The sequence below is a fragment of the Limanda limanda genome, chromosome 7 (assembly GCF_963576545.1).
Source record: "Limanda limanda chromosome 7, fLimLim1.1, whole genome shotgun sequence".
Classification (NCBI taxonomy): domain Eukaryota; kingdom Metazoa; phylum Chordata; class Actinopteri; order Pleuronectiformes; family Pleuronectidae; genus Limanda; species Limanda limanda.
Window position 1 is genome coordinate 3573688 of NC_083642.1, and position 14004 is coordinate 3587691.

At 45.6% G+C, this 14004-nt stretch overlaps 1 protein-coding gene across 1 annotated transcript in view; it reads right to left on the reverse strand.

Annotated features, from left to right (window-relative positions):
• Positions 1–12483, reverse strand: part of kcnd1 (potassium voltage-gated channel, Shal-related subfamily, member 1) — a 31007-nt gene extending 18524 nt beyond the window's left edge. The window contains exons 1-3 of the mRNA XM_061075375.1: positions 12328–12483; positions 11288–11533; positions 8121–8833 (exon numbers count right to left, since the gene is read on the reverse strand). Coding sequence (XP_060931358.1) covers positions 8121–8833; positions 11288–11533; positions 12328–12483 — 1115 coding nt within the window. The remainder of the gene's footprint in view (positions 1–8120; positions 8834–11287; positions 11534–12327) is intronic.
• Positions 12484–14004: the final 1521 nt, after the last annotated feature.

The window sequence follows — 14004 nt, forward strand, 5'->3', positions numbered from 1 at the left end:
AAATCTGACACGTGAACTTTAATGTAATTATAATGTCCAAACACCACACGTGTAACCACGGTAACAACTCCACTCAGCAGGTATATTGGTGTGTGTGCGTGTGTGTGTGTGTGTGTGTGTATGTGTGTGGGTGGGTGCGTGTATGTGTGTGTGTGTGTCGGGGGCTTTGTGTCTGAAACAAGGATTTCCTAATCACACAACAACAAGATAAATTACTTTGTTGGCATGTTGAAGGACACTGAATGGTGTGTGTGTGTGTGTGTGTCTGTGTGTGTGTGTGTGTGTGTGTGTGTGTGTGTGTGTGTGTGTATGTGTGTGTGTGTGTGTGTGCTAGTGTGTGTGTGTCTCAGGGGTAAAAGTAAAGAATAAAATCCTTAATTACATTTTGCAATAAGTTCCTGGTAGTGCTTGTTTGAAAGGCATCAGAGTCTGTGTTTGTGTGCGTGTGTGTGTGTGTGTTTGTGTGTTTGTGTGTTTGTGTGTTTGTGTGTGTGTGTGAGACTTCAGATTTTGTCACCGTTATGCTGCTGAGTTTGAAGATGAGTTGAGAAAGATTCAACGTGTTCCATCCCTTCAGTAAATCCTGATTCCTGCTCAGGAGAATCTCTGGTTTACACACGATCAGTCGAGGGTCCGAAACCTGCAAAACTTTCATCAGAGAAACATCTGTTGACGGATGATTCCACTGAAGAGCCTGATGAGTGTTGAAGCTTCTTTCACTCACTGATCTGCTGTTTGGTTTCCAGCCGTCAACAGAGTTTTAAAAATTCACTCTGGATTCAGGTTGGACTCTTTACTTTAATGTCTGAATTATCATAATCAGTGCAAACGTGATAATGAAGCAGTTGCTGTTTTAAATGTCACAGTCCGACATTATACGAGAGTGACCTGTTACCCAACACGCCCACAGAGCAGATGTTCGGACTCGCATTCCCATCATGCCTCGGGAGAGGAAGGAACTCAGTGACCGACCTTTTGATTTAAGGTCTTTTTTTGTCGGTAAAGTTCACGTCAGATTGAGACGGAGTCAGTAAAGTTCGAAGGGGGGGAGGGGGTGGGTCTTAAAGAGACAGGAGCTGAAAGGTTTGAGACAGAGGCTGACTAGAGGAGCTGCAGCAGTCTGAGGAGCGTCATGTGTTTAGAGCATGTGAAGCTTTTAACAGTAATAACTCTTTTAAAAATGATTCACTTGAATATAAAACAATATATTTCCTTCGATAATGAATCAAACTTTTCCCAAAAAGATGCTTGAAGTGATCATCGCTCAAAGATGCAATAAAAGCTGAAAAAATACTTTAATTTATTGAATTTAAACGTTCATTCAAATTATTTTCTTTTCTTTTCGCGTTAATTAACATAATCTACAGTTATCAGAGAGTATCAGGTCTTATTGGTCTCCCTGCTTTGTAACTCAGTCATTTGAAATATACAGGAATGACCATGATGGATCGTTGGTAGATCTGTTTGACAAACCTCCCTCAGAGATCTCCAGCCGAGCCGATCACAGAGTCGTTACGCCGGCGCTGCCACGACCCGGTCGATCGCTCAGTATTGATGGTTTTTTACACTGTGGTCCTAAGAAGCTCCGGCCGGCCGCTGATTTCTGCCATTATGGATCTGTGGTGGAGTTCTCTCCATTACAGCCGCGGAGGAGGAGGAGGAGAGGATGAAGAGACGTTCGCATAGATCAGCAAAACCCCAACCTGATGAGCCCCCCCCCTCAGCCCGACCTCACCTCCGTCACCACCCTGAGGTGAAGGGACCTGGTTCACTTCAAGCTCGTCCACATTAACAGAGACAGAGGGAGATTGATTCATTGATTTTCTAATGAACGGTAAATGAAGTTTGTCTTTTTAAATTCACGCACTTCATGCAATCATCTCCATCTGCTCAGCTGATTGGTCTGAGGAGCATTTCCTAAATTATCTCCCTCATGGCGACAGGAAAACATCACTGATACGTCACCGACTTCCTCCTTCGCCTGTGTCACTCTCACTACAGCCACTAGAGGTCATCGTTACTTCCACGTAAACTTGTCGTCTTGAGGTTTTTGTTGAAAAGAAGAACGTGATGCCTCCGATGGTTTGTTATGCAGAATCATCTGTGAATCATCTTCAGATGCTTTCAACCTCGTTTTCACCATAATAAGCAGGAATACGCATATTTTTAAATGTGGGTAACCTCATAATTTTCCAATTCTTGTCTGTCTGCTTGTTAGCGTCATGTTCAACATCGTGATTGGCTGGAAACTGTTCTCTCTCACTTCGCTGTCTTATTAAGACGTTCACCTTCGTTTCCATCGCTGCTGACCAGAACCAGAGCCGATCAAAACCTGAATCTGAGTCAATTGGACCGAGGAGTGAATGATGATTGTTGATACAAAAGCCAGATGTTGGTGTTTTTTTGAAGCAGTGGAAAACTTTAGACAACTCATCTATTGACCTCCAGGACCCAGAGGACGACCGCAGCTGCCATTTTGTGTCCCGGCCGGCGAGAGGTGGGAGTTTTCTGACAGGAAATGGAGGTGCAGCGTGAAAACAATCTGTCTTTAATTTCATTTTTTGATTTGTTTTTTCTCTCGCTCCTCTTCCTCCCTCCCTCGCTCCGTCTCTATTAAAACACCGACAGCGTGTCCGTGCGTTGAGATGCTTCATAATTCCACCCAGGCTGTTTCATCAGGCCCGCTCTCAGACTCATATATATCCTGTTCCTCAGAGGAAGCGGCTGCTTCCCCTCTTGTTCTTATAAATAATGTTGATGTTAAAGTGCTCTGCAGCAGCCAGAGGACGCAGACCAGACACTAAAGCTGCTCCTATATACTCCTGTGTGTTTCACATAAACCACATAAAAGACCAAAGACTCACGTTTGAATTAAAGATTCATAAAAGAATGTTCTTCTAATTGTTTAAATATGTCAAACACTGTAAACAAATTGATGTAAAACTCTGTCGACCACTCTTTATGTTATGTGTGGTCGGCTGGTCAGAGTCAGAGCACGAAGTCGCTGTGAGAGGAAAAACAAAAGAAGAAGTGATGATGTGGATTTTCTGTCTGAGGAATCACGTCCCTGCATCTGAACACAGCCTCTGTTTTCCCAGCATGCTTCACTGCACACATGGTGATCAGTGGTTTCATTGACAAGAACGTTGCAAAAACTGCAACAAGCCTCTTTAGTCAAAGTTCAATTTATCTGGCAAACGTGCATTAATCTACTTGTGAAATTAGTCGCCACAGCAACGCACCATTTCCTCCTGTTGGTTGAAACCACAGATTATAAAACTGTTCAACCTGACGGCTGCTGAAGGTGAAGATCATAAACCTCCTCCATGTTAGCAGACATGGACCAAACTGTGTATCTGAAGTATTTTGCCTTCATTTTCGGAGGAAGTGGAGAAACGTCGTCCAACTTTTTTTTTCTTTTACAGTCTGAGGTTAAAAACAACAGAGAGCTATATTTTGAACGTTAACTGATAAATCCAACTTTACTGCTTCTAGAGGAGCAGCTCTTCACGCTCGGCTGCTTCTTCATCCCGACTCTGCTGCTCGGAGTCGTAACTTTAACTCGGTGTGTTGGTATTTTACACCGGAGGAAGGAAATCGACCGCGGGCTTCGGGTTTGGATCATGTCTTAGATCTGTGTCTGTTTAAAGTTTTATGTCTGTAATTATTCATTTGAAACTGCACCACACACTCTTTATTATGTGTCTTATTCCTATCTGTGATTTCCAGGCGTCCATTATGAGAAAGTCCACGTGAGATAATTTCAGCTCATCAATGAACAAATGAGAGATTTCCCCTGTGAAATGAAGCATTAATTGTCCAGTTGAAAGGTTTGGTCGTTATCGGACCACCTGAAGGAGAAGAAGGGAATTATCTGGAGTGCGGACGCAGACTCTGAATCAGCTGCAGCAGATTGTGTTTCCACTCACACATATTGCTTCTGGAGCTGCTGCAATAGGTTTATGATTCCACTTGCACTTTATTTGCACAGTGATAAAACACAGGAGCAAAGCAATAAAAGAGGAGTGATGAAAAACATTGAAAACAAAATGAACAAAGAGAAACAAATGAGCAGATCGGAGCAGAGTGGGGGGGAGGAGGAGGAGGACGAGGAGAACGAGGACGAGAACAAGAGGAAAGAAAGCAGATGGGAAACAGGTTTTAATCTAAATCTTATTTTGTGAATTCTTGACACTATTAACATCATTAAAAACTTCATACAAAAAATAAAACTCTTCGTTAAAACAAGACGGAAAAGTTCAAATTCCACACCAGGTTTGTGACGGATCACGTTTTAATCCCAGGTGTAAACAGGAGCATATTAAAACACTTGGCTCTGGAAACAGCTGCATTCAAAAGTGTTCTGGTAATCAGATTACAATCAGAGTTTAACCACGTGAAAGTTCATTTCTAAATGCACCGAAGACGTCATCACCACCTAAGTGATCTCTGCGTATTCGAGATACATTTTTGTAGATACAATCTGAATAAGAGAAGCATTTCTGAAGCTAATCTGATTCTGTCCTCATCCAGATGTGGAAGGAGACGCGCCTGAGGATGTTTGGTAACTGAAGAAACACCTGAAAACGAAGGTTGGTTGAAATAAACCGAGTTCAGTTTGTGTTTAACATCCAACGACACAAACACAAGAGAGTCGTTTTAATCACAACGATGGAGGAGGCGGACTGAGGGAATCAAACTGTGAGTGGTTATTAGATTTTCAGATCTGACTTGAACGCTTCCCGGATGCATTAACACTCAGCTTGTTTCAGATCTGCCACAGATGCACGAAGTGACTCAGTGTAAAAGGAGTCGAGACGAGAGCTTAAACAATCTCCCGCTCGTTAGAGGACGTGAGGTTTGGTGAGTGCAGCCGACGCAGGAGGAGAGATGCTGAGGTCGAGGAATTCAACGACCTCTGGGTGTTTGTCAGCTGCAGGTTCAGGACAGAAGACGGCATCAGACTCGATCTGATTGGTCAGTGAGGATGTGGGCGTGGAGCTGGAGGTTGGTATCCAGGTTACGGACTTGGACGTCTGCATCCGACTCCTCAACGTTCAGCAGAGAGCAACAGGAAGTCACGTCTGCCTGTGGTCATCGGACTTTATAACTTCTTCCTCAAAGTGTCAATACAACGGCTTTGGAAAACTCGTATAACGCACATTTGTACATACTTCTAATTCATGGTTCTACCTATTACAATTCTTGATCTGTATATATTTCTATTCTAGGTTAAACAAGTATTTCTGATTCTGAGTCCACAGGGACTTTTACCTGAATATTACTAAAGGTTTTGTGTGGGTTTGCTAAAATGAATGTTTCTGTTGTTATCATCTAGATTAGAACGAGGTGAAGATCTCAGAACAGAGACACACGTCTGAAAAACATCCAAGCAGCCGACAAACTCTAGAATGAAACAAGCTTTCCTGAATAATTCACAGGTATATAATTAAAAACAGCTGCTAAACAACTCAAACATCCACAAATAGACTTGAAGACACTTTAATGTGGTTTGAGAACAGCTCACTACGCCACCTAGTGTTGGGGATGTCTCCACGTCGTGACATTTGTATTTATCAAAACGTTAAAACCCTCGAGCAGCCGCCACCGCTTGTGAGAGTGAATATGGAAAACTGCCAAAAATCATCTCCAAATCCATGTTGAAACCCCCCCCCCTCTCTTGACCCTCGACTGTCTCTCTCACACACACACACACACACACACACACATACTCACACACACTTTGAATCCACAGGTTTCTTGGCACCGGCCTCCTGTGCGAGCAGCGTCTTCTTCAAACTTAATTTCTGTCACAAACGTGTGAGTTTTCGCTCACGGCTACAAAACTTAGCTTCAGCTTCCTAGTGACTGTGTTGTATGAATTTGAATTTCTATACAAGACAAACATGAAAGACGTAAAGGTTTTTCTTCTTTATCTGATTCTCCACATCTGGATCTGTGTGATCAGCACAAATCCGGTCGGTTAAATCAATTCTCTCCTGGAACAGAAACGTTTGTGGAATCATTTACTGACATTTTTCTGAAAATCGGATCAGAGACCAGGGACAGATCGAAGTCTCCGGGACGACAAACCTGGGACAGGAAATGAAACGTTCCTTTATTTGGTGATTTAAAGCTGCTGGTTCTGTTGTGATAGTTGGAGTGGAGGAGAAGGAGAGGAGGAATTAGGAGGAGGAGGAGAGGAGGAGGAGAGGAGGAGGAGGAGGAGGGGAGGTGAGGACACAGAGGGACACTCCCTAGAAGGAAACAGAGAGTAACTGAGAGCAGGGAGAGGTGAGAAGGGGGAGGAAGGGGGAGAATGGGGGGGTAAAAGCCTGCCCTGTGTTGTGCTGTCTGAAGAATCCATTTAGAGGTCTGCCTCTCCCCACTGATAACTAATGGACCGAGAGGAGACTTTCACAATAAAAGACCGTGTCCTGACAGAGGTTTCATTCAGCAACTTATCACTATTAGCATCGTTAATTCATTTAATAAATAACATCAAATCGGGACTAACATTGAGAAACCTGAACCTGAACCAGGTCTTGATGAAGTGTCCGTGTTCCTGCTCCTGCTCTGTCCTGAGAGTCTCAGTCTGTCTCAGTGTGAAGTGGACCTGAAGCGTCCCCGGTCCGTGACACCGGCTGTTTTCACTCTGAACTCCAGATAATCTAATAATTATCTGTACGTGAAGACGCAAATGTCCGAGTCAGTTGCTGTGGACGTTCTCCAGCGTCTGTCCTGCAGCCCCCAGTCAAACCTCAGGATAACGTCCACGTGAGAACACAGTGAGGACATCACCCGGTTAGAGACTCGACCTAAACCTGATCTGATTGTTTCCCTCCTTCTGTTGGTCCCAAAGTTCAAACTCTCAAGCTTCCAGTGCAAGTGGCTAATGGGCAGTTTGTCCAACCTGACCTGCAGAGGACATGAAAACTGACTCTGACTCGACCCTGGACCCTCGTAATGAGTTGTTGGTCTTGAAGCCAGCAGCTGAACACAGAATGACACTGAAGCTGCTGTTGATGACACGTCTGGTTTCAACTCCTTCTCCAGCGCCACACACGGGGCGCCGCGACGTGGTTATTCTGGTTCGGCTCGGAGAAGAACAGGCAGCATAATGAGGGGTCTTCTTAACGGCAGCAGGATCTCCGTGTTAAACACTTCACCCCCACACTGGGAACATAATGAACCCTGCACAGCTTAGGGAACACGATCCTCCTCTAGATAAACTTTACAGCTTCTGTCAGAGGCTTCACTCCCCCGGTCGGACGTGTCGGTCACATGGTGCCGACTCCAAGAAGCTAAAAGACCTTTTCCTGCGTTCAGGGAAATAACTTCAACGACCTTTAAACTGTTTCACTGCTCGAGTCGCTTCCATTCATTCACGTTTCCTCCTGTCTCTCCATTCACAGACAGGTAGGAGTCATATAGAGTGTGTGTGTGTGTGTGAGTGTGTGTGTGTGTGTGTGTGTGTGTGTGTGTGTGTGTGTGTGTGTGTGTGTTGGATGGTGGATTGGTCAGTGCTTATGGCAGATTCCTGACTCACTCTCTATTTCTGATGTTTCCAAAAGCTCTTTGAGCAGCAGATAATAGATCAGCGCTGGAGAGCTGCAGGGTGAAGACGCCATCAACCTCACACACACACACACACACTCACACACAAACACACACACACACACACAGACACACACAAACACACTCACACACACACTCAACCATCCACACGGCAGCAGCGAGTGTGTGGGCGGCAGCAGGGTGAAGATACACCACCGTACTCGAGAAGCAACGAGTGGGAGGCAAACAAACACGCACACACACAGAAGCACACACAGACACACACAAACACACACGCACGTAAACACACACTTGATTTTTCGCACTTCATCTCTTTTCATGGGCGGTAACAGGCAGTCAATTTCGCCCACGTAACCAATAGTAATGACATGTCCGCGTCCCGACACGAAACAGAAGGATAACACACAAGCACGCGCTCGTGTTGCCATGGCGATCGTATTAACGCCGCTACAGTCATCAGGAGCAAAAATAAATCTGTGTAATGTCAGACATCACCAGAGAGAGTCAGCGAACACACAACATCAAAACTGATGCTAACTCACCCCAGCGTTGTCATGGTGACGATGGTGTACCAGAAGGAGGCCGGGATGGAGGTGAAGGTGGAGCCCTTGGTTCCCTTCTCGGCGTAGAACATGACGGTGGCGAAGATGATGATGGCCATGGTGAGGGAGAAGAGCAGGAAGCCGAGCTCGGAGGCGCAGCTCTTCAGCGTGTAGCCCAAAATCCTCAAACCCTGCGAGTGGCGGGAAAACTTGAAGATCCGGAAGACGCGGAAGACCCTGAGGGTGACGAAGGCGCCGCTCACGTCCTCGTTCTCCGGCATCACCAGGCCGATGTAGTACGGCATGATGGCCACCACGTCGATCACGGACATCACCGAGCGCATGAACTTGCAGCGGCTGGGCGCGGCGAACAGACGCATCAGGTACTCGAAGGTGAAGATGAGCACGCAGGCCGTGTCCATGCAGAAGAACGCCAGCCCGTACTTCTCGCCGCAGGGAAGGTCGTTGACGCTGCCCTTGGGCGGCCGGCACGGGACCGTCTCCACCACGTTGGCGATGACGGAGACGGCGATGAAGAAGCCGGTGACGTAATAGAAGACCAGCGCCATGGTGGAGGTGTGGGGGTTCTCGAAGGCTCGCCACAGACGCTCCCTGGAGGTGCTGTCGGGGGGGAGGGGGGCGTCCATCCCCTCGTTGGCCTCCGTGTCCTCGGCCAGACGCTCCTGGTTCTCCTTTTTCCTGTCTCTGTATTCCTTCACAGAGAGAGGCAGGGACAGGAAGAGGAGATTAGCATCGAGACTAACGTCAACTGTTTTACATTATGTCCTTAGTTCTGTAAAAAGTAGAAAAACATGACCTCACTTTATATCTGTGTTGGGAGCAGATTAGATTTGAAGAATCGTTTTTAGACCTGAGTGTTTTTCCAGTAGAAGACCAAAGCCACATTGCTATAGTTCTTATTAACAAATCTCAGAGTTTAACCAGGTGCGACATCCTCTGTTTTTAACCCTGGACAAGAGGGTAAGTATGAATTTTTACATTGTAGTCACAGTATTTAGATGAAATTGCTAATTGCTGCTAAGATGCTAAATGCTCCTTTGTATCGATCCAACTGATACAGATGTTTTAAGATAGCTAGCTCTGCTAACAGATGATTTACAACCGTTTTTCGCTCATGTTCTGAACTATACGACGCTTCTTTTTTTTAGCACGTTAGCTGCTTTGTTAGCATGTTAGCTGCTTTGTTAGCACGTTAGCTCATTTGTTAGCACGTTAGCTGCTTTTCCTGTTGCCCAATTACAAGAAAAGGAACTGAACTGGTTAATGAGACAGTTCTCACACTACGTAGTCAATGCAAAAAGTGCGAGTTTGCACATTTAATTTTTTTCTGCTAACTTCTCAAGTCGACAGCCTTTCTCACCTCAAAGCACTAAACAGCAGAAATTTCCCAAAATGGAGGTAAATGTTTTCCTTGGTTAACAGAATCATCTCATTATCAGCAGAGTGACAAGACCAGTAAACACTTTATATATCTTTAAATAAGGAATCAGCCCATGGTTCATTAAGTATAACTGCTCGCTGTTAACACGCTGTGGACGGGAGTCGACTGCAGCCGGAGAAACAGGTCGTCCTCACAGAGTTTTGGATTCAAATCCAAATCCATGGGAAACTGTGTGGGAGGTGTTGACTGAGTTAAAAAAAGAAATCCAGAAATTAGAATCTCATTTCATGAAAGCTGCCAACAAACCTGATGAAGATATAAAGGACGACTAGTCATTCATTCAAGTCGTTTAATATAGATGAGGATATAAAGATGTTAAAGCCTCCGCACACAAGGTTAGTATGACAAATATAAAATCTAAAGAGCTCAGCAGGTGGTTTGCTGTTCGGGGAGAGAGGACGGAACAAATGACTTGTTTATGACTCTTTAATGGAATCACTTACTTTAAGAATGAGTTCGAAGCCAAATTCAGGAGCAATAAAGAGCCGAATCAGATTGTAGTTGAGCTGCCGAGTTTCAGGAGGATCCTCAGCGCTGAGTTAATGAGATGGAGTTTAACGGCGGGTTGGGGAGCAGCGCTGGTTAGTAATCCCCCTCAGATCCATTAATGTTCTGACACTAACACAACAAGTCATTCGGCTGATGATGCTTCTTCTCAAGAGAGACTTAACGAGTTCTGCAGCCGCATCAGCTGCCAACATTATGAAAAGATCTGAGGTCAAAGGTCACAGAACCCAAATGAGCACAGGACAAACGATGCAGACATTTTAAAATCTGCATGAAAAGACTGAAGGATCCAAGCAACAGAGGTTCGTTTAAGTGGAAGCTGCCGCGTCTAATCCAGCGACTTCCTGAGCAGCTGAACAACATGTGTCCACAGCTGCTTCACATCAATATGCATCTAAATCTACCTCTAATGCCCAAGTTCCACAAACTGTTTAACTAGGGTCATGAACAGAAACAGTCTAATTAAACCATTCAGAACAAAAACAGCAGGACAAGAAGTCACCTGCAGGAACTGAGGCTCCTCAGAGAGAAGATTCAAGACGTCAAATCTTGGGAAATAAAGAAATCCACAGCTGCTGCTCTGTTTCTCATCCTCTAAACCCCGGACGGCGGCAGAATCATCAAGAATATGTTGCAGAAATGATGGAGGAACTAGAGGAATTTAAAATTCAGTGTCCGGGCCACGGACACTTGGTCATGCGGTTGGAGGAAGCTGAACTACAACCTGTTCTATTTCCTGAGCAGCCAAATCTACAGACACACGTGCGTCAGTTCTGTTGTTTGCTGGAGGGTTGAGATCTGAATCCAAATCCGATATTCAGACATATTTCAGAGTGAAATCTTCACATCGTCAGGGTCGACTGGAAAATATGTTCCAACACCAAGAAATCACACGTTAACTGTTCCTGACGCCTCATCAGTACGGACCCGAATAAAACACGGTTCACTTAAATAAGGTTTTATGATTGTTAGTCAGAATGAGTCACACACAAATAAATCCATATTTTAAGGAGAACATGAATAGAAGAGCGTTGCAGGCCGACCCCGAGAAGGTCAGTCGATAACTGACAAACATGTTGTGATGCTCACTTCAGGACAAACGATTCTTCAAGGTCAGTAAAAGCTCAACCATTTTAACATCGTCAGTGAAGGTCACTCAGCTTCACTGTCCGTCAGTGACTCTCTAAGTGCAGGTTACCTCCATGCAGCAGTCTCCGATGATCTCCGGCACGATGCCGTAGAAGGCCAGCTCCTCGTCGAAGGCCTGGATGCACTCGTGCCTCGGGTAGTGGAGCTTCCCAGTGCGGTAAAAGTTCAGAATGTGTCGGAACATCTCAGGGTCCCTGTCGAAGAAGAACTCCTGCGTGTCTTCGTTGAAGAAAAACTCTTTCTCCGAGGAGCCCAGCAGCGTGTCGGGATAACGATCCAGAGTGTTCTTCCATGTCTGAGAAACAGACGAGAACCAGAGGAGACATTTCTCACTTTAACCAAACAAGTTCAGAGTCTGAGCAGAATTTAAATCAACAAGCAGACAGCAGCAGCACAGATATAGAAACGAAACATATTAAACAGATTTTTCTCTCCTGAGAGTCTGAAGCTTCATGTGTTTGTTCACTAGTTTCATTGGTTTTGGTTTCACAATGTGATTTAGGGACTTAAGAGTTTTGTCATGTCCTGTGGGCGGAGTCTAACTGTACTTGACTCTGTTGTCAATGTAATGAACCGGGTCCAAGGAACCTTTCACACCTGATCTTTAGGTTCAGACTGAAGTGAAAAGTCTGAAGGTCTGAACCGAACAAGGTTTCAAAGAATCTACAGAGTCAAGTAGAAATGCTGCATTTTGGCTGTTAGATGTTTTTGTTTCCAACTAAAAGTTTGTTTCAATTTCAATTTATGTATTCTTGTAAAATGGTCAAACCTTTACTTGTCAGCTGTTTTTTTAAACAGAACCGGATTTACTGACAGAAATATCAGATGTTCTCATTTACTCACACAAACAATGTTAAAAACACAAATGTTCCATTAAAAAGTTACTGAGATGTGGAGACGCGTCATGATGCTAACAGCCTCTTCGTTAATTTAATTTGAAAAACCATTAGTTTGTCGTCTCCACTTCCTCTCAAAATCCAGACATGAAGCTAAAATATCTTGGATCCGAACGCTGCCCTCTCCTGGTGGAGCCGTGTCTTAACTTTTAAACCATATTCGTGAGCATGCTCAGTAGACGGCCACACCCACCTGGAACCTGACCCCGCTGACGTTCACGTACAGGATCTCATCTGACCTTGACGACTTGTCCACCGGCGGTTTGGGCATCGTCTTCTTGGCTAGCGGCAGCCATCCCACTGCCGCCGCCCGCGCAAACGGCAGCCACGTCGCCACGCCGGCTGCCATCTTGCATCAGAGCGTTCCGCCTGTTGGAGAGTTGCGTCCTCGGTGGAGGGGCGGGGCTAACAAAATGAGCGCCTGTAGGTGCCTCGACTAAAACGTCCCTCACTTCTTCTCTTGCCCTGATGTCCTCGAGCGGTCGGGGCGGCGAGAGAGGAGGTGGTCGGACATGTTGGGGGGGAGGGGCCAGAAGGGGGGAGGAGGGGCAGAGGGAGGGGTCGGACGGCAGTTAGCTGTCAAGCCATGAAGAGAACGCCGTGAAGCGGCGGGAAAGCCAACGCATCTGACAGGCCTGTGGCCCGGGTTTTACTTTGACGAACTTTCGGCGTCGTTCTGTTCGACTTCCTGTCGCCTCCTGGAAAACTCAAAGAGGAAACTCACAGACTAAGAATGAAATATTCCTTTTCTTAAATATACTGATCTGAAACTCTTCAGCTGTTGTCTGGCATTTTCCTCTAAATACATAGAAACTCAAAACAAACAAAAAACCTCGGAACGGGAGAGTTTTCTTTATTGCTGCTGAGGAGATGAATCCTGGGGGGGAAGCGTTGAGGCTTCGAGGCGTTTGGCCTCCGACTCCCTACTTCCTCTCTCGCTCTCCTCCGCTCAGTGTCTGACTCGCTCTCGCTCTGAAGACAGATTTGTTGCAGCGCCGCAGCCTTTCAAATTCTTATTAAATTGTGATGATGGTCCCTTAAAGTTGCAAGATAGACAGAATCGCCCGCGTTGCCTCCCTCCCTCTAAGTGTTTCTCTGCTGTGGCGATTATGGATCTGCAGCCTCACTCTTCCTCTCTTTCTCTTTCTGCTTTTGCTTGCTGTTTTTTCTCCTCTAATTTTCCTTTATCTCTCTCCCCGTGTTTTACCGTCTCTCTCTCGCTCTTGCGCACGGCAGCGGGTCATTAGCGGCGGCGGCGGCGGCGGTGGAGACACACCGGGTTTGTTTTGGAGAGCGAGGAGGCGGGGTCAGGTCTTCACTCCATGTCCATGTATGGCCGCCCTGTCAGAAAACACACAAACAGAAAAGAGACGGAGAGTGAGAGACAAACCAGTGGGATGAGAGGAGGAGAGAGGGAGGTATGACACAGAATAAACAGAAGGAATATGTGGACGGAGGAAGAGTGGAGCAAAAAGAGGAAAAAGACAACAGAAGGAAGAGGAGTAGGAATCCCTGGAGGAAGGAGAGATGTTGAAAGGGAGGAAAACAGAAGGTAAATAATGAAGGGGAGAAGGGAGAATGGGACAAAGAGAGAGGTGGAGAAGATAGGAGGAGAAGAGGAAGAGAAAAAAGAAAGTAAATGTGAGGAAATATGAGAGGACAGAAAGGGAGAAGAGAGAGAGAGAGATTTAGAAGAGGAAGGATGAGAACAGGAAAAGAAAGTGATGAGGAGGAGCAGCTAAAAAGAATGAAAAAGAAAATATCACAGTTATTATTTCCAATCAACAGCCTTTTGTGTGTGTGTGTGTGTGTGTGTGTGTGTGTGTGTGTGTGTGTGTGTGTGTGTGTGTGTGTGCGTGTGTGTGTGAGT